This window comes from Pristis pectinata, chromosome 5 (genome assembly GCF_009764475.1).
Source record: "Pristis pectinata isolate sPriPec2 chromosome 5, sPriPec2.1.pri, whole genome shotgun sequence".
NCBI lineage: Eukaryota > Metazoa > Chordata > Chondrichthyes > Rhinopristiformes > Pristidae > Pristis > Pristis pectinata.
Genome location: NC_067409.1, coordinates 3,081,511 through 3,101,494, shown reverse-complemented (window position 1 = coordinate 3,101,494; position 19,984 = coordinate 3,081,511). Strand labels below are relative to the sequence as shown.

Sequence of the window (19,984 nt, the reverse complement as noted above, 5' to 3'; positions counted from 1 at the left end):
TTAATTGTTCTACATGCTCGTGTGGTCTGTGCTTCACTCACTAAGATATTTCATGGATCTCTGGTCATACACCTCAAGGGCCCTTTGCTCCCCTACATTCAGAGAGGCAGAAGTACAGTAATTTCCCCCATTTGATGTGTGAAAGGTCCTGTGTAATGTCACGCCAAAACACCAGAAAATAGGAGCAGGAGGCGGCCACCGGGCTCTTCAAGCCTGCCCCGCCATTCAATATGATCATGGCTGATCTACGCTGGCCTCATTGTGCCAGTTCCCCATAGCCCTTAACTCCCCGATTTTCTAACTATTTATCTCCACCTTAAATATATCCGATAATCTGGCCTCCGCCATCCTCGGAGGCAGAGAATTCCAGAGATTTACTACCCTCAGAGAAGAACCAACTATCACACAGAACCACAGAGCAGAATTTGACCATAAGATTGGCAAAATTAACTCAATTTGCATACGTATTCCTTACAGAATAAACACTGTCTGGACTGGTTTTAATTCTACCCGCATCGGTAGGCTCACCTGGAAGGTTAGTTCACAGGGTGAGCTAGCCAATTGGATACAAAATTGAGACAAGAGTTTCTGCAGATGCTGGAATCTGGAGAAAGGCAAAAAGTGCTGGGGGGAACTCAGCAGGTCAGGCAGCACCTATACAGGGAAACAGACAGGACTGACGAAGGGGCTCAACCAAAAACGTTGACTGCTTATTTCTCTCCATAGATGCTGCCTGACCCGCTGAGTTCCTCCAGCACGTTTTGTGCGCTGGATACAAAACTGGCTTGGTGGAAGGAGATCGAGGTTGGTAGTAGAGGGCTGTTATTCAGATTGGAGGACTGGGACCGGTGGTGTGCTGCAGGGCTCGGTGCTGGGTCCCCTGTCGTTTGTCATCTCAGTTAGTGACTTGGATGACAATGTCGTTAACGTGAGTAATAAGTCACACCAAAATTGGTGGTACAATGGACAGTGAAGAAGGTTGTCTCAGATTACAACAGGATGTAAATGAACTGTGGAAGTGGGCCAAGGAATGGCAGATGCAATTTAGTGAGAGGTGTTGCATTTTGGTCAATTAAATCAGGGCAGTAATTGCACAGTAAATGGTAGGGCCCTGGAGTGTTGGAGAACAGCGAGACCAAGGTTACAGGTACATAGTTCCCTGAAAGTGGGAACACAGGTAGACAGGTCAGTGAAGGAGGCATGTGGCACATTTACCTTCACTGAACAGGCATTGAGTACGAGAGTTGGGACAAGAGTTGGGACATCATTTTGCAACAGTACAAGTCATTGGTGAGACCGCACTTGGGAGTATTTTGCACTGTTCTGGTCGCCCAGCTTTAGGGAGGATGTCCTTAAGCTGGAAATGGTGCAGAAAAGATTCACGAGGATTCTATGAGGACTGGAGGGCTTGAGTTATAAGGAGAGGCTGGATAAAGTGGGACTTTCTTTTTCCTCTAGAGCATAGGAAGCTGAGGGGTAACATCATGGAGGTATACAAAATCATGAGGGGCATAGATAAGGTGGACAGCCACTGTCTTTTTGCTAGGGTAGTGGAGTCCAAAACTAGAAGACATAGATTTAAGGTGAGAGGGGAAAGGTTTAAAGGGCACCCAAGGGGCAAGGTTTTTTTGTACACAGTTGGTGGTTATTTAGAATGAGCTGACAGAGGAAGCTGTAGAGGTGTGTACAATGACAATGCTTAAAAGAATTTGGACAGGTACATGGGTTAAGAAAGGTCGAGAAGCATAAGGGCCAAATGCAGGCAAATGGGACCAGCTCAGATAGACTTGGTCGGCATGGACAAGTTGGGGCGAAGGGCCTGTTTTTGTGCTGTATGTCTCAATACATCGCCACTGAAACTGCAGCTTAAAAAATCATCACATTCAAAAATACATTGTTAAATTTCACAGAAGGGCAATGGTTTGAAAATCTGAATTGAAAACAGAATGAGTGCAAAATGATTGCAGCCAGGCAGGCTGAATGCTAGACACACCACCGCCATCTGTGCTCAGTTTGGTGCGATGCTTATCCCAATATCCACCCCCTCCCCCACGGGCTCCTGCTACCTTCACCCCCACGCCCCTGAGCTGTCGGGTCATTTCCGGGCTGCTCTCACTCAGTTACCTCACCCATCAGCACATGTTGGTGGGCACTGTGCCAATTCGCACACATCTGGTCGGGCAGAGACAAGGCCACCCCACCATCCTAAGCAGCAACGCTGAGGAGAGTGCAGCAAAAAAAGATTAAACACCCAAAGTTTTTAATGGGAAGCAACATCATTACAGGCGAGCAGATTGTGTTTTCTCGTGCACCTTGTGAAAGCATTGAAGAGAACTGCACCGCCCCGGTGAAGACTCTCTTCTCCGGTTACACACAGACGCACACAACCTGTACTGAAGTGCTGTGAATAAAGCACATTACCTCAGTGCCTTGCAGGATGATTTCAGCGGCTGGAAAGCTGCTGATCAGAGCAGCAGTAGCCACAGAAATGTTCCAGCTTCCCTTTTAGCACCGTTACTTCCCCCAACTTGTTGTTTTAACAGCACTAACAACACTAATGTGGAGAGGAAAGGAATGTGCTCCTACCTGATGCCAGCCACTGGCCACTGGGAGAAACGCTGATGCACCGCACCAAGTTTGTGTGTCCCATGTACACCTGTGAAAGAGAGGGTAGGTTAAGCAAAGACCAACAAATAAGATGTTTCAGTATCAACCCTGATTTTCCTCATAGGTCCAACTTCTAGAAAGGTGGTTGCATCACCGACTGCTGAGGAGGCTCCAATGTGCAGGATCGAAAGAGGCCGCAGAGCGTTGCAGACTCAGCCAGCTCCATCATGGGCACAACCCTCCCTGCCATCGAGGACATCTTCAAGAGGCGGTGCCTCAAGAAGGTGGCATCCATCGCTAAGGACCCTCACCACCTGGGACATCCCCTCTTCATGTTACTACCATCAGGGAGGAGGTACAGGAGCTCTGAAGACCCACACTCAATGTTTTAGGAACAGCTTCTTCCCCTCCACTATCAGATTTCTGAATGGCCCATAAACCCCATCTTGTTATTCCTCTTTTGCACTAATTTATTATTGTAACTTACAGTAATGTTTATATCTTTATGTCTTGCACTGTACTGCAATGTATACCGTGGATGTGGCTGGATGTATTGTTTTAACCAAAATTTTTTGGATTCTGGAGAGGTCCCAGAGGATTGAAAAGCCACAAATATAAAGCCACTGTTTAAGAAAGAAGGGAATCAAAGAATGAAAAAATAAAGGAGAACCAGTAGATGTAGTACATTGGGTTTCCAGGAGGCATTTAAAGGTGCCACATAACAGATCACTGCACAAGAGCTCACAGATTTGGGGGTGATGTATTGGCAAGGATTAACAAAAAAAAGAGTCTAGATAAATGGATCATGTTTAGATTGGCAATCAGTAACCAATAGAGCTCCACTGGAATCAGTGCTGGGTCCATTTACAATCTACATGAATTACTTGGATATGGAGACCCAGTGTCCTGCTGCCAACAAATAATACAACAGATGGGCTAGGAAGCTGCGAGGTCACAAACAGCTATAAATAGTTTGTAAGTAAGCAAGAAGTTATCAGATGGACCATAGCATTACAAAATATGTGTTTATAGACTATGGAAGGAAGAAAGAACAACTTATTCCTTGAATGGAGCGAGACAACAAGTTGTTGTGGTACGAAAGGATCGGGACGTCCTGATGAATGAAACCCAAAAGGTTAGCGAGGTAAAGCAAGTAAGTAGAAAGGCTAATGGTGGCCTAACTGCAAGAGGCAGGGAGGATAAATGTAGGGAAGCTCTGATACATCTTTACAGAGTGCTAGGGAGACCACATCAAGAGCGCCATTGAGAGTTTTACCCTCCATATTTAAGGAAGAATGTGCTTGCATTGTAGGCAGTGAAGAGAAGGCTCAATAGGCTCAGTCAGGGAAGGGTTGATGTCTGAAGAGAGCCTGAGCAGATTGGGTCTATATTCAGTGGAGTTTAGAAGAATAACAGGTTATCTTTTTGAAACACAAGGTTCTCTGGGTGATTGACTGGGTGGATAAAAAGCTGTTTCCTCTAGTAGACACCCAAAACTAGGCAGCAAAGTTTCAGAGTAAGGGGTCACCCATGTAAGATGGAGATGGGGAGGAATTATTTTTCTCTCAGAGGGTGATGAATCTTTGGGGTTCTCTCCTTCAGACAGAGGCAGAGGCAGAGTCAATGAAATATTCAAGGCGGAGATTGACAGCCACTAAAATTACAGGGGAGTCAAGCGGTGCAAGGAGAGAGTGGGAAAGTGGTACTGAGAAAATTGGATCAGCTGTGATCTTATTGAATGGTAGAACAGGTTCAAGGGGTTGACTGGCCTACTCCTGCTCCCGTTTCGTGTTATTATCTACAAAATGCATTACAGTTATTCCCCAAGGTTATTCCAACAACACCTGCTCAAATGCATGTCCAGAATCATGGAGGTGAAGGGGAACAGGCACTTGGGGAAACCTTCACCTGCAGATTCCCCGACAGGTTAGATCACTGTGGATGAAGCATGCAAGGTTGTCAACTGCAGACAGACAATACACTGCCTTGCTACTGAGGCCCACGTCCCAAAAAAGTAGAAGAAAACCTTGGAGACGCAAGAGACTGCAGATGCTGGAACATGGAGCAACAAACAATCTACTGGAGGAGCTCAGTGGGTCAGACAGCATCTGTAGAGAGAAACCGACAGTAAACATTTCGAGTTGAGACCCCGGCCCAGATGAAGGGTCTCGACCTGAAAGGTCAACTATTTCCCTCCACTGATGCTGCCTGACCCGCCGGGTTCCTCCAGCACTTCTGCAAAATAAAACAAAGAAAACCTTTGACAGGCAACAAAGCTCTGCCATCAGTTTTGCTGACATACTTAGTAGTTTTTAAAATCCTGTTAAAATTGAAGTCAGTAATTTCAAAAAATTAAAAACAAAAAATATTAAAAATTAAATCAACAAGGGCAGCATGCTGGCTCAGCAGGGAGTGCCGCTGCCTCACAGCTCCAGGGACCCGAGGTTGATGTTGAAGATTGCTGTGTGGAGTTTGCACGCTCTCTCTGTGACCACACAGTTTCCCCTGCCTGCTTTGGTTTCCTTCCACATTCCAAAGGGAGGTTAATTGGTGACTGTAAATTAGCCCTTAACGTTGATATTGGGCAAAAGGGAGTTGATGGGTATGTGAGAAAGAATTAGTTGTAGGGATACAAGGAGATGGGATTGCTCCTCTGAGACCCAGCATTGACCCAATGGGCTGAATAGCTTAAAAGGTGTGGCAGAGGAAGGGGTAATATGCTGTGTGGAAATGCATTGGGTGGCAACGAATCAGGAAAATGTTTTCTTTACTGTCGACAGGGTGGGTTGGGAAAATGACCACCTTCTTATTGGCTGCGAATTGCTTTAAGATGTCTCAATTTCATTGAGGGCATTACAGAGATGGAAGCCTTTCTCAAAAAGAGTAAATTTCTCGTACTCAGTTACAAGATGATTGGCTTGGGTAGGGAAGAGAGGGAAAAACAACACATTGATGCAATCAGGAAGAAGGCATGTCAATGGCTCTACTTCATCAGGAGTCTGAGGAGATTTGGTCTGCCACCAAAGACTCCTGCAAATTTCTACAGATGTACAGTGGAGAGCATTCTGACTGGTTGCATCACCGCCTGGTACGGAGGCTCCAATGCACAGGATTGCAAGAGGGTTGTAGACTCAACCAGCTCCATCACGGGCACAACCCTCCCCACCATTGAGGACATCTTCAAGAGGCGGTGCCTCAAGAAGGTGGCATCCATCATTAAGGATCCTCACCACCCAGGACATGCCCTCTTCACGTTACTACCATCAGGAAGGAGGTACAGGAGCCTGAAAACCCACACAATGATTCAGGAACAGCTTCTTCCCCTCCACCATCAGATTTCTGAACGATCCATGAACACTACCTCATTATTCCTTTTTTTTGGCACTATTTATTTTGTAATTTATAGTAGTTTTATGTCTTTTCAGTGTATTGCTGCTGTAAAACAACATAATTCACGTCATATAAGTCAGTGATAATGAACCTGATTCTGACTCTGCTGACAGTGTATGGACAGCACACAAGAGCCTATGAGTGGTATGCTTTTTGTTTATACATTTTTCAAGATGTGGCTATTGCTACCAAGGCCACCATTTGGTGCCCATCACGAACTGTGCCAGGGACAGTGGCAGTCAGCCACTGCAGTCACGTAGTAGTGATGATACAAACGTAGCTTGCCCCTCAGAGGGCAGTTAACAGTAAAACAGGTCACGGAAGGGGCAAGGCAAGCAGATCATCAACCCCCCCCCCCCCCCCCCCCCCCCCCCCAAGAAAGTGAATCAGATGGGTTTTTTACAACAGTCTGCTACTCTCAAGGTCACTATTACTGAGGTTAGTTTTATTTATCTTTAGTATTGTGATTATTTTTAAACAGATTTTAAATTCCACAGCCATCATGGTGGGATTAGAATTTGCCTCCCCGAATTATTAGTCCAGACCTTTGGATTACTCTCCCTAGTCTACAGTCCTTAATCCCTCCATCTACATTCATCACTGGGCCACTGTGCAGCACTCCAATAGTATATTCTGACCACTACTGAGTTCACCATCATTCAAGCCTTCACAGGATAAGCAGCGCCAACAAGACAACAATGCGCTCCTATCTCATCCAGTGACAGACATTCCGAACACGATAGCCGTTAACAATTGCTCTGATGGAGTGGTCCTGACCTTTGCTGGGTTTCCTTCAGATGTCATATGTTTACAATCAGCAGCCTTGCAGGAAACCCTGATGCAGAGAAGGTTGAAGGCCACATTTCAAATACAGCCATCAAATCCCACCATGTCTCCAAGCACTGTACTGAGAAAGGACATGTGGCTGCCCCTGCATCAGGACTGAGAGGGGAGAGGCCACAGTCTACCAGCCTTTGTCTCACCTGTCCCTCTCAGTTCTATACATTGGCCACCTTCCATCCACTGTCTCAGTCCTGATGCAGGGTCTCGAACAGAAACGTCAACCATCCCTCTGCCTCCACAGCTGCTGCTCAACCCACTGAGTCCTTCCAGCAGTTTATTTTTTGCTTCAGGTTGCAGTACCTGCAGTCATGTGTCCCCACCATGTCACCACCTCCTTCTATAATTAAGAGCCCCTCCTCCCCCCACCCCCCAGCAGGATGGCACTTACCAGTGCTTGAGTGGTTGGGAATGGCTGCAGATCCTTCGGCTTGGGAAGTTTTGGTATCAGATCTTCTGGGTCCACATTCACCTGAGAGGAAAACCAGGAAAATGTATTATCCCATCTGGCAATGAGCAGAGGACTCAGCAGAGTAATCTCGCACTGTAATCCTGTACAGGGAATCCCACATCAGATGTTCTGACGGTACAGGGGGTACTGCAGTGCTACAGGTGTAACCTTTGGGATGAGGATAAACCAAGGCCTTGGCTGCCCCTTCGTTGGTTGCAAAAGATTCCACGGGAACATCCAACTCAGAGCAGGAAGTTCTCAGCCGTGCTTTGGCTAATATTCCTCAAAAGTAGATTCACTGATTGTTTACCCAACTGCCACTTGTGGGAGCTTGCCTAAGTCTGCTGTGTCTGCCCACACTGAGCATTTCTTTGGGATTTTAACAAAAACACCTGCTATTCAATTGCCTTCCAGCTGCACCTGCAGGCATCCAAACAAGACCGAACCTACCCTCATCTTCCGCTGTCGTGGACAGAGGTAGAGATCGAGACACCGCTCGAAACGCTCGTGGATGAAGCGTGGAAACGCCGGCACGGTGCGCAGTGATGAAAATTTCTGCGGGAGGAAGTTGAGCTTCCGCTCCTCAGGCTCCTGCTGTTCCCAGGCCAGTCTCTGCAAATGGAGTAAAGAGCGGTCAGTGAAGTGAAGGGTGCCCAGGACCGTTTCTGGATCACTGCACACTTGCAAGTAATGCGGTCCAGTGTCAACAAATCCATCCCACCCAGTAAATGCCAAAGCACTGATGGCAAGAGGAACCAAGGAACAGTTTGATTAGTGAGGCACATTTCAAAAGGGACCTTTACAGCACCAGTGACTCGGGTTCAATTCCGCCCGCTGTCTGTGAGGAGTTTGTACATTCCCCCCGTGTCTGCGTGGGTTTCCTCCGGGTGCTCCAGTTTCCTCCCACATTCCAAAGACGTACGGGTTAGGAAGTTATGGGGATGCTATGTTGGCGCCGGAAGTGTGGTGACACTTGCGGGCTGCCCCCAGAACACTCTACGCAAAAGGTGTATTACACTTGTGTGTTTCAGTGTACACGTGACTGATAAAGATATCTTATCTAACCTGTGACCCCATGAGTACATCAAACAAAACCCTAGAAATTCAAATAACTGTCCTATTCCAGCTTCTATTTCTTACTTGCTTTGTCCTGGTCAAACATTTTGAAGCTCCAGATTCCAAATTTCTCGTTATTATTGTTGCTTCACTGGTAGTAAATTGGTTTATTATTGTCACATGTACTGAGGTACAGTGAAAAACTTGTCTTGCAGACTGTCCATACAGATCATTTCATTACAACAGTGCATCGAGGTAGTACAAGGGAAAACAATAACAGAATGCAGGATAAAGTGTTACAGTTACAGAGAAAGTGCAGTGCAGGTTGACAATAAGGTGCAATGTCATAACGAGGTAGATTGTGAGGTAAAATCTTCAATCAGAACAGGATATATTGGCATTGTAGAAAATGGTGCCTTTAACTGTGATTGTGGCTTCAGGTGATTTCTTTGCATGCCCTTTTCCACACCCTCAACCCCCTCCCCCCAGCGTGCTGCTTGACTCACTGAGTTCTTCCAGCATTGTTTTTTCATCCCTTGAAAACTCCTTCCTCTCACCTAAACCTTTGTATCTTGTTCTTGATACCCCCACCGTGGGAAAACTAGTTTGACTTCCTACCCTATCTACACCTCTCATAATTTTACATATTTCTGTCAGGTCATCCCTCAGCCTCCTTCGTTCCAGAATAGATGGTGAGAAAGAAAACCTTTGGTTCACTAAGCGCAAAAATTGCACTGGATAGGATGACAGGATTATTTCTGGAAAACTGAAGCCATGAGGGAAGATTGGACAGGAAGGGGTTCAATCCTTTGAAACAGAGGTAGCTGAGGTATATTACATTATGAAGGGCTTGAATAGAGTAAACAGGAGTATTTCCATTAGCAGGGGGGTAGAGATTTAAAGTAATCGATAGAGGGAAAATGAGGAATATGCTTCTCACCCAGAGGGTACTGGGGATCAGGAGCTTGTTGTCTGAAAGGGTTTTTACAAGCAGAAATCCTCATCCAATTTTAAAAGCTGGAAAACAAATGAAACTGCAGATGCTGGAATCTGAAACAAAAATACTAGAAGAACTCAGCCAATCAAGCAGCATCTGTGGAATAAGAAACCAGTTGATGTTCTGATGAAGGGTCTTCAACCTGAAACATTAACTGGTTGCTCCTTCCTCAGATGCTGCTTGACGGTTCAGTTCTCCCAGCATTTCAGATTTAAAAGTTTTTGGATTTGCACATGAAGATCAGTGACCTGCAGCGCTATTTGATGTAGTGCTGGAAAAATGGGATTGGGAGCATGGATCTTTCAACCAGCAATGACTGAATGGACTTCTTCTGAGAAGTAAATATTCTAAGATTCTAGATGAAGCAGGATACCAACTTACAGAGGTAGAATGTTTCCCTACTCAAAGATGTTAAATAAGAACATGCATCAAATTCCTGGAACCCTCTCCCTAACAGCATTATGGGTATACCCACAACTCAAGGAGCACAGCGGTTCAAGGCAGCTCACCACCACATTCAAGGGCAACTAGGGATGGGCAATTAAATGCTGGTTCAGCCTGTGAAGCCCTCATCCCTTGAATGAAAAATAAAAAATAAATCATAAGGTAGTAATTTATTTTCTGCTCTTTCCTTGGCTGGGCAACTTCAGGGCTCAGGACGGAGGTGTGCGATGCAAACAGACACGAGTGCTGGAAGTCAACCAGCTTTTGGATTGATGGGGTTTGTTGCTGAGTTTTTTCCAGATAGGTGACAAAGAGCTAATATGACATGAAGTTCCTCCACCTGCCTAAGTGTAGGTGGAAGCAGAAAAAGTCAACCACCCAGCGTCCCAGTTATTAGCCAAAAACACCACACAGATTAAGTATTGAATCCAGCGATTGGTCTACAAGCTCCTCACCTCTTCCTCCGTTAATAAATACTCAGGTGGGGGGTTATAAGACTCTTCATGTCCCGGGAGCTTCAGCTTTGGTGCAGGAACATGCATTTTATGCCGACCTAGGATTGCATTAGGATCTTCCTTTGCCCACAGGTCATAGTACTGCGGTGTGTCATCGCGTGGCTTGCGAGGTTTGATCCAGCCCATTTTTATTGCATGTACAAGCTTCGACACCTGCAATGTGGGGGGGCAGGGAAAAAAAAAACAGAGTTGAATAAAAACACAACTGAAGTAAGGGAAGGATTGGCAAGCCTGAGATGTCTCCAGGTCATGAGTTTAGACACAGTCCTGCTTTTAAAATCAGAGAGGACCAAATTCTCAGCCTATAGTAACCATCGCATTCCCCATCTCTTACTTAGACTGAGGACAGGCTACATGTTACTATACTGGGCCAATTACCAGAACTCAAATACCATATCCTACCCTTGGCAAGGCATGAAATTGATCGTAATATGTGGAGCGCCAACAACAACAAAAAAGACAAGAAACCCATCAAATCCTGACCGCTCCAGCATTGTCCTCCAGGGACATTCTGACCTGGTCTGGCTTTAGTTCCACAATTCTTTAAGTCTTAAGAACAAATGGAGATTGGAAATAAATGCAGCCTTGCCAGAATCACTCACATCCTGAGGCCAAGCTAAAGCTTAACGATGCAGTAGATCAGAAAAGGATCTTCTCAAAATCCCACTGATGTTTTCACCAGATAACACAAGTGGGCCAAGGGTGAGCAATTCAAGGTCATCATTTTACAACAACTAAAATACTCGATCAAAACACAGCCAAATGCACCACAGCAAGAACATGACAGATGTGACTTCAGTCTGCAGAGGCCAGTTCCAACTCTGCTGTGTCAACGTGATTGGTTTTGTTCCGTGCACACTGCAGAGTTTTAGCTCCAGTATGAAATGGCTGATCAGCATACAACTGGAGATGTGCCAAGTTGCATGAAGCCATTTTGAGAATATCAGTTCATGTGAACTGCAATTTATTGTAAAACTGGTTGAACAAAGAGAAGTTGGGCATCTACTTATGGCAATCGCACCATGCATTTGCGGAATTTGCATTGCCCAGGAGATTCTAACAGCTCAGAGCTCACTCCTTCACATCGGTGAGAACCAGTAATGGATGTCTATTGTTATATTACAGTACTGATAATTCAAAGAAAATGGAAAAAAAATCTAGCAATGCAATTTGAATGTGCAGGAATGTAACAAGCTGCAGAGAGTAGTGGACTCTACCCAATACATCACAGGCACATCCCTCCCCACCATCGGTAGTATCTACAGGAGGCGCTGCCTCAAGAGGGAAACATCCATCATCAAAGATCCCCACCATCCGGGTCGTGCCATCTTCTTGCGGCTACCATCGGGCAGGAGGTACAGAAGCCTGAAGTCCCACACCACCAGGTTCAAGAACAGCTACTTCCCTTCAACCATTCGGTTCTTGAACCAACCGGCACAACCCTAATCACTACAGTTCAGCAACACTAGGACCACTTTGCACTAAAATAAGACTTTTTTTTGTTCTAATTGTGTTCTTTGTAAAAATTGTGTGTATTTTGTTTAATTCATGTTTTTTTTCTTGTGAATGCTGCTTATATGGTGCTATGTGCCTGTGATGCTGCTGCAATTAAGCTTTTCATTGCAATTATGCATACATATTCTTGTGCACATGCCCAAGACCGCAAGAAGCTGCAGAGAGTTGTGGACACAGTCCAGCGCATCACGGACACCAGTCTCCCCTCCTTGGACTCTGTCTTTACCTCTCGTTGTCTTGGTGAAGCAGCCAGCATAATCATAGACCCCACCCACCCAGGACATTCTCTCTTCTCTTCCATCAAGTAGAAGATACAGGTGCCTGAGGGCACGTACCACCAGACGCAAGGACGGCTTCTACCCCACTGTGATAAGACTATTGAACAGTTCCCTCATACAATGAGATGGACTCTGACCTCATGATCTACCTTGTTGTGACCTTGCACCTTATTGCACTGCATTTTCTCTGTAGCTGTGACACTTTACTCTGTACTGTTATTGTTTTTACCTGTACTACCTCAATGCACTCTGTACTGACTCAATGTAACTGCACTGTGTAATGAATTGACCTGTATGATTGGTTTGTAAGGCAAGCTTTTCACTGTACCTCGGTACAAGTGACAATAATAAACCAATACCAATAAACTCGACTTTGACTTGAAAGTCAAAGTGGGTTTTCGGGGCTGAGTGGCTCCTAATTCATATGTTTGCAGAAACCAAGCAGGTTTACTTGTAATCTTAATGGGATGAAACCTGCCATCTTTCCCTGGTCTGGACCTGCACACAATTCCAGATCCATGCCAACATGGCTGAGTTTCATATATTCCCTTCAATGATCCAGTCAAGGAACTTGGGCAACAGCCGTTCCTCTCCCAACAACATTTGCAGAAAATGAACAATTTTCAACTATGATTTGGATAACTCCAAGACTACACAAACTAATAATGACCATAAGGATGAATACCTGTGAACAGCTACCAGCTTACAATCTACAGATGAACTCTCCAGGGAGGTCCACAAACTGTTACGATGACAGGGCACTAGGACCCTTGCCCAATCCTACTTGCATTTCCCCTCTAGCTCATTTGGGAGGCAGGGAGGGAAAGAAGAGGAGGAATCACTTAAAAGTTACCGCTCAACTCTGGGTCAAAAAATAAGGTGCTAGATCTTACCTTCTCCTTCTCGATGAGCGATGGAATGAAGCTGCGTTTGTGAGCTGGATGATTGGTCACAGGGTGAATCATCGTCTCATGGGTAAAGAAATCAATGGAAGGCTGAATAAGAAGAAGGCATTAGTTCAAAACTGTTCAAACCACGTCCTTTAAGACGTGCATATTATCTTCTACAAATGGAACTGCATTTTAGACCCACAAAAGCCTTTCATTTGCCACCAAGAGCTGATGGGCATGCCAAAAATGGGTCCAAATCAGATTTATTAGGGCAAGAAACCAGGCAGTGAGAGCAAGATGCAGGTGGAGTTAGATGGTATGGGTTTTTAAAAACGCTTGGAAGAGTGAGGGAGAATGGGATTAGATTGAGAGGGAATGAAGCAAGAAAAATGAAAACGACAAAGTGTATGGCACAGAAACAGACTCTTCAGCCCAACGCACTCATACTGACCTTTCTGCCACGTACTTTGATCCTATTTGCCTGCATTAGGACCAAATCCTTCTGTCTTGTCTATTTGAGCGTCTGTCTAAATGCCTCTTTAATGTACTAATTGTATCCGATTCCACCACCACCTCCGGCAGCACACTCCAGATGTGAACCACTCTCTGTGTGTAAAAAAACTTACCCCTCAGATCCCCTTTAAAATTCCATCCTCTCACCTTAAACCTGTGATCCCTTGTTTTTGATATCCGTGCCATGGGAAAAAGGATTTTGATTATCTTTGCCTCTCAGAATCTTACGTGCTTCTATCAGGTCACCTCTCAGCATCCATTGCTCCAGAACAGATGTTGAGAAAGAAAACCTTTGGTTCAATAAGTATAAAAATTGAACTGTCTTATGATTATCAGGGTCCATCAACTGATCAATCAGTAAACTTCTGCTCAGAGTTCTTACTCCACATTTTACTATCGTAGGGCAGGCAGTGTTTGGTCGTGCAGTCTGTTATCACACTGACCTATCACCTCTGGTGTGCAGCTCGAATCCCGACCAAATTGACAGAATGACTGTCCGCACTTTGCTAGCTGCAAAGCTTTCTCATGATTCTAACCCAGTTCTCAGTGGGCAGTGCAGCCCAGGTCAATTAAACATGGTTTACCATTTCACTGGACTGAAAGGGTGGTGGATGCATGAGGTGGGAGCATCAAACAAGCAGAATTGGGAATATTCTTAGCCAGTGTTATATCCTTCTCAGGAGTGTACACGTACACACACACACACACACACACACACACACACACACACACACACACACACACACACACACACACACACAAAAAGAATGGGACCGGGAGAAGGAGTTGAAGAAATATCCATTGCCAACACTGACATCCTTTACTCTAATAAGCACTGGGGGAAAAATTCCTTTCAAAGGTCACCTGCCTCAAGACATTTAGTCTTTCCCCAAGGGCCGATGGTTAGACAGATTTCACCATCTCCTGGCCAACCTGAGTGTTTTTGAAAGAGCAGACCACATTCATGGGGATGAAGTATGTTCAGAGGAATTCAGTGTAAATTCTTTGGATGGAAATTTTGAACTTCAGCCCAAGTTAGGAGACTATTAAAAAAAAATGTTGGAGTAACTCTTTAAAGTTCAGAACTTTTATATGCTCAGAAATTTAAGACATTGGAAGAAGAGCTTTGTAGCCTAATCCACTCCCCTCTTGGTCTGCAGCTTTGTAGGTTTTTGCACATTCAGTTATATTTTTAATGTGATGAAATCTTCTGTCTACAACCACATTCCAGACTTCTACCTCCCTTTTGGTGACAAGATTTCTCCTCTCTTCTATTTGTTAAATTTGTTCCTAACTATTGACTAAGGGAAGTCCTTCCCTTTCCGACTCATCGGGGTCCTCAAATCTTTATACACTTAACTTTGGAGCAGGAGAGGCTGAGTGGAGATTTGTCAATCTCAGCCTATCTGACCTTTCCTCAGCTAAGCCCCTCACCTGCTGGCAACACCTTTGTAGATCTCCACCTTCGCAGAACCTTTTAAGTGCTGTCATATCCTTCCTATAACAACCAGTACCATATGCGTTACTCTAGCTGAGGCTATCAGTTGTAGACCATCTTCACCCCTCAGCTAATAAAGGAAGGTATTCCACATTCTTTGACCACCTTATCTTCAGTGACATATGGATAGGCACTTTGAGTCTTCCTCTATACTTACTGGTATCCTACTATTTATTTTGTATTGCCTTCCCCAATGCTTTACTCTCGTTAAGTCTAATTAAATTCTATGTGCTATTTTCCTTCCCACCTGCCCATCCACTGAACCCTCCCTGCAGTAAGCAGCTTGCCTCCTCACTGCCTTGCTCAGTCTCAAACACCAATATATTCACTACCTTGTAGCCAGTGTCTGCCTGGCTACATTAGGTGCCTGAGAATCGACCAATACAAAATGCCATTGGCCCATCTTGCTTGTGCTGGTGCCATTTTAATTAGTCCTGCTACCCTGCTCTTCCCCTCCTCCCCTTCAAATACATAGAAACATTCTCCCTTTTGAAGCACACTTCTATTTCCTTTCAGAAAGTTATTCTTGAATCTGGTGCCATCACTAGTTCAAGCTCTGCATTCCAGACCTGAATAACTCGCTGTGTTGTAAAAATAAACAGAAGTCGTCCCATTGGCTTCATCTTCAGTCACTTTAAATTTGTGCCCTCCAGTTACCAACCCTTCTACCACCACTCCTCATCTTCCAAGATTTAAATGCCCATTAAACACCCCCTCTATCTTTGCTACTAAGTGAAGGACAATCCCAGCATTTCCCATCCCTCATCCCCGGTAGGTGCTGAGCTCGACATCCCTCCTTCTGTCCTTTCTTCGTTCCAACATTTGGCGCATCTATAGGAGGGACATGGGGACAAAGCAGGATGTTACTGCAGACATAATATAGGTGCATACATGTGGACTCGAGGAATTCCCTGCCAATGGACATGCAATCCAGAGGTGGTTACGAAACCCACAGTAAATCTGGTAACTTTGAACAAACTGTGCCTCAGTATTTGTGTTTGAAATACTGAGCCACTGTGCACACCAGAAGAACAAACCTTGGGTGCCTGTGCCCGAATTGTGTCCCGTGACCCTCACTGACCTCCACAGCTACAAGATCCTCCACAGTCTTAAATGTGAAATTCTCATCTTCATGTTTAAATTCCTGCATGGCATTGCTCCTTCTCATCTGTGGAGCCTCCCGCAGCCCCACAAGTCTCCCCCAACCTAGCACATGTCCCTATCTCCCCTTCCTCACATCCCACCAGAATGTGCCATCAGCTGTCTAGGGCCCAGGGTATGGTTCTCTCCCTGTATTTAAAACCTACCCCTTGGTACAAGATCACTCATTAACTTCAATCTCAATTTTCTGACAACATAAAGCACCATCATTTTGTTCACATTATGAGCACCGTTGTAAACTCAAGTCATCTGCCTTGCTGAATTGTAGGAGGAAAATCTACCGGCTTTGCCAACACCCTGTAGAATTGGATCCACCACCCCTTTAGGGCTGGTCAAGATGGCATTCCAGAGCAACATTAAGCTGCTGATTCATACCCCAGGCACTGGCCAAATCAACAATACACTATTATACAGTAGTAAATCAAATTCAAGCCCAGTATTTACAGGAAGGCAGGGAGGGAACAGAGGAGTATGGTTGCTTTTGGGGGGGGGAGGGGGGAGGCAGGTGGGGGTGGTTGTTGTAGAGATACAGTGAGTAGGCACATTCACAATGGACAATTCCACCTCAAGTACTGTATAATTTTGGAGAGACACACAACCCTCAGAGACCCCAGTTAATAATATGAGAGAACTGACAGTGAGAGTGGAACACAAATGTGGTGGAGGTTTTAGATAGGGAAAGGTGGGAGAAAACACAAAAGAGGAAAGCCTCTACGTGCCAAGCTGAGAAAAAGCGAGCTTGCTACTGTTCCCAAAGCTCAGAACGCTGCCTCATACTTCCACAGCTCTCCAACAGCCTCTAGCGACAGACATCTGTACTGCAGCAGATTAATGCAATAATTCACCCTAAGCATCAGGCATGAAATGAGAAAATCCACTTAATTAGTAGTTACAAGTCCGTGGTGTACATGATGAAAATTACTGATCTAAGGTTGAAAGTTAGCAGAAGTTCCAAAATAGTCAACTAGGAAAATTATTTCCATTAGTCAACAGACAGGTGCCTGGAAGGGAATAAATTTAAGATCAGCATCAGGGTTGAGCAAATAGTTAAGGTTTTCTTAATCTGAAGGGTTTCAATTAATGACATTGGTGGAAGAGAATATACACAGATGGAGCCACAAGAAGAACACAGTCTTGATGAAGGGTCTCAGCCTGAAACGTCGACTGTTCACTTCCCTCCATAGATGCTGCCTGACCTGCTGAGTTCCTCCAGCAGTTTGTGTGTTGCTCAATACAGAGACATGTGGATTAGGGAAGAGGGCAAATAGACTGGCAATTGGCACAGGCACGACATCTCTCTCTTCTGACACTTTCCATCATTCCAAGCACAGTAGGTCCCCACAGTGCTTTAAACACTTAATGTTCATCCACAAGTTAGATACAAAATACAGATTCCCATGCACCATCTGATCAAGTGTTCCCAGGATAAGGACAGTATGGTTAGATAGAGAGGAGGGTGTGCACCAAGCTGTACTATTAAAATAATGGAACAGTTACAACAAAAAGGAATCCATTCTGCCTACTGGTTGAAAAATTACCCAACCTAACCCACCTTCTAGTACCAGGTCTGCAGATCACAGCTCAAGTAAACACCCAAGGGCTGTTTAACGATGATGAGTCCCATCCTCTACCACTTTTTTTAGGCAGCAGGTTTCAGATGCCTCACTAGCCTCTGGGTTAAAAAGGTTTTTGTCATCTTCTCCCCCCCTCATCCTTCTACCAATTACTTTAAATCTACCTTCCAGGTTTCTGATGTCTCTGAGGGAATTAAGTCCTTTCCATTTACTCTGTCTGGGCCCCTCGATTTCATACACCTCAATTAAGTCTCCCCTCGGTCTCCTCTGTTCCAAAGAAAACAACCCCAGCTTATCCAATCTTACCTTGCTGCTACAATTTTCCAGTCCTGGCAATATCCCTCTAAATCTCCTCTGCACCCTCTCCAGTGCAATCACATCTTTCCTGTAATACGGTGACCAGAACTATACACAGTACTCAAGCTGTGGACCAACTAGTTGTGTGTGCAGTCCCAGCATAACCTCCTTGTTCTGTTCCTCAGTTAACCATAAGGAAGCATCCCAAATGTCTTCTTAAGCCCTTATTGATCAGTCCTGCTGCCTTTAAAAGGTCTACGGACAAGGTCCCTCTGTTCCTCCACACCTCTCAAAATCCTCCAGTTTTCCCTGCCTTAATGCACCTCACCAAATTCATTACCCAAATACAATAGAACATACAACATAGAACATTACAGCACAGGAACAGGCCCTTTGCCCCACGATGTCTGTGCCAATCATGATGCCAAATTAAACTAAACACACCTTCCTGCACATGATCCATATCCCTCCATTCACTGTACGTTCATGTGCCTGTCTAACTGCCTCTATCATCTCTGCCTCCACCACCACCCTTGGCAGCACATTCCAGGCACCTATCACACTGTGTAAAACAACTTGTCCTGCACATCCCCTTCAAACTTCCCCCCCCCCCCCCCTCACCTTAAAGCTGTGTCCTCTAGTATTGGACATTTCTACCCTGGGAAAATGGCTCTGACTATCTACGCCTCTCATTATTTTATATACTTCTATCAGCTCTCCCTTCAGCCTCTGACGCTCCAGAGAAAACAATCCAAGTTTGTCCAACCTCTCCTTATAGCTAATACTTTCTAATTCAGGCAAGACCCTAGTAAACCTCTTCTGTACCCTTTCCAAAGCCTCCACACCCTTCCTGTAAAGGGGCGATCAGAACTGCACACTTTACTCCTAATGCGGCCTAACCAAAGTTTTACACAGCTGCAACATGACTTCCTGACTCTTATACTTAGTGCCCCAACTGATGAAGGCAAACAACTTTGTTAACCACCTTATTCACTTGTGTTGCCACTTTCATGGAGCTATGGACTTGCACCCCAAGATTCTTCTGTACTCAATGCTCCCAATGGTCCTGCCATTTATTGTATACTTTCTCCTAACATTTGATCTCCCAAAGTGCAACACCTCACACTTGCCCGGATTCAACTCCATCTGCCATTTCTTCACCCATATCTGCAACTGATCTATATCCTGCTGCATCCTTTTGCAACCTTCTTCACCATGTGTAACATAATCAACTCACTTCCTGCAATGCTCTTTAGGAGACTGAAAGTTATTGAGCAAGACCGCATTAGGTTTGCGCCAACAGCCCCATCGTCCCCATTACTTTGTTCTACTCTCTTCTGGGTTCCGATACCCAGGCAATCAGAATCACACAATCAGCTCACTTCATTTAAGACATAATGTAAGAAAATTAATTGCACTGATTCCCACCTGATATGGATCAAACTTAGCATCTCCAAACTGTCCCTTCTGTATCCGGTGCACAAGGTCTATTTGTTCGTCTGTAAGCCGGATGTCAGTGCCGGTCATCTTATCTGGAACAGTACGCCTGTGGACAAGGAGAAAGCAATAATGGTGGGACAAGATTGGCAGTAGGTCAAGACTCAACCCACTTCATATGGGAAAGATAGTGGATTTACACAGAATACAATCGGCAATCACGATCAGCAACAACGCTTTCATTTCCGAGTTGATGCTGAATGCCCTCTGTACACCACAAGCAATTCAATACTCAAAGATTTGAGGAGGTGAACTGATCAACAGCTTAACTGGGTGCTTGTAGAACGATGACAGGAAATCTCACCAAAATGTACAAAATTCTTACAGGGCTTGACAGGGTAGGTGTGGAGTTGATGTTTCCTCTGTCTGAGCTGTCCAGAACCAGCTGTTACAGTCTCCTAATACAGGGTTGGCTACTCAAGGTAGAGTTGAAAAGACATTTCTTCACCCAAAGGGTAATG

At 45.1% G+C, this 19,984-nt stretch overlaps 1 protein-coding gene across 1 annotated transcript in view; it reads right to left on the bottom strand.

Annotated features, from left to right (window-relative positions):
• bop1 (BOP1 ribosomal biogenesis factor) overlaps window positions 1–19,984 on the bottom strand; it is a 159,873-nt gene that overhangs the window by 20,596 nt on the left and 119,293 nt on the right. The window contains exons 6-11 of the mRNA XM_052015971.1: window positions 19,455–19,572; window positions 12,987–13,088; window positions 10,241–10,453; window positions 7,739–7,900; window positions 7,229–7,309; window positions 2,587–2,656 (exon numbers count right to left, since the gene is read on the bottom strand). Of these exons, the coding sequence (XP_051871931.1) occupies window positions 2,587–2,656; window positions 7,229–7,309; window positions 7,739–7,900; window positions 10,241–10,453; window positions 12,987–13,088; window positions 19,455–19,572 (746 nt within the window). The remainder of the gene's footprint in view (window positions 1–2,586; window positions 2,657–7,228; window positions 7,310–7,738; window positions 7,901–10,240; window positions 10,454–12,986; window positions 13,089–19,454; window positions 19,573–19,984) is intronic.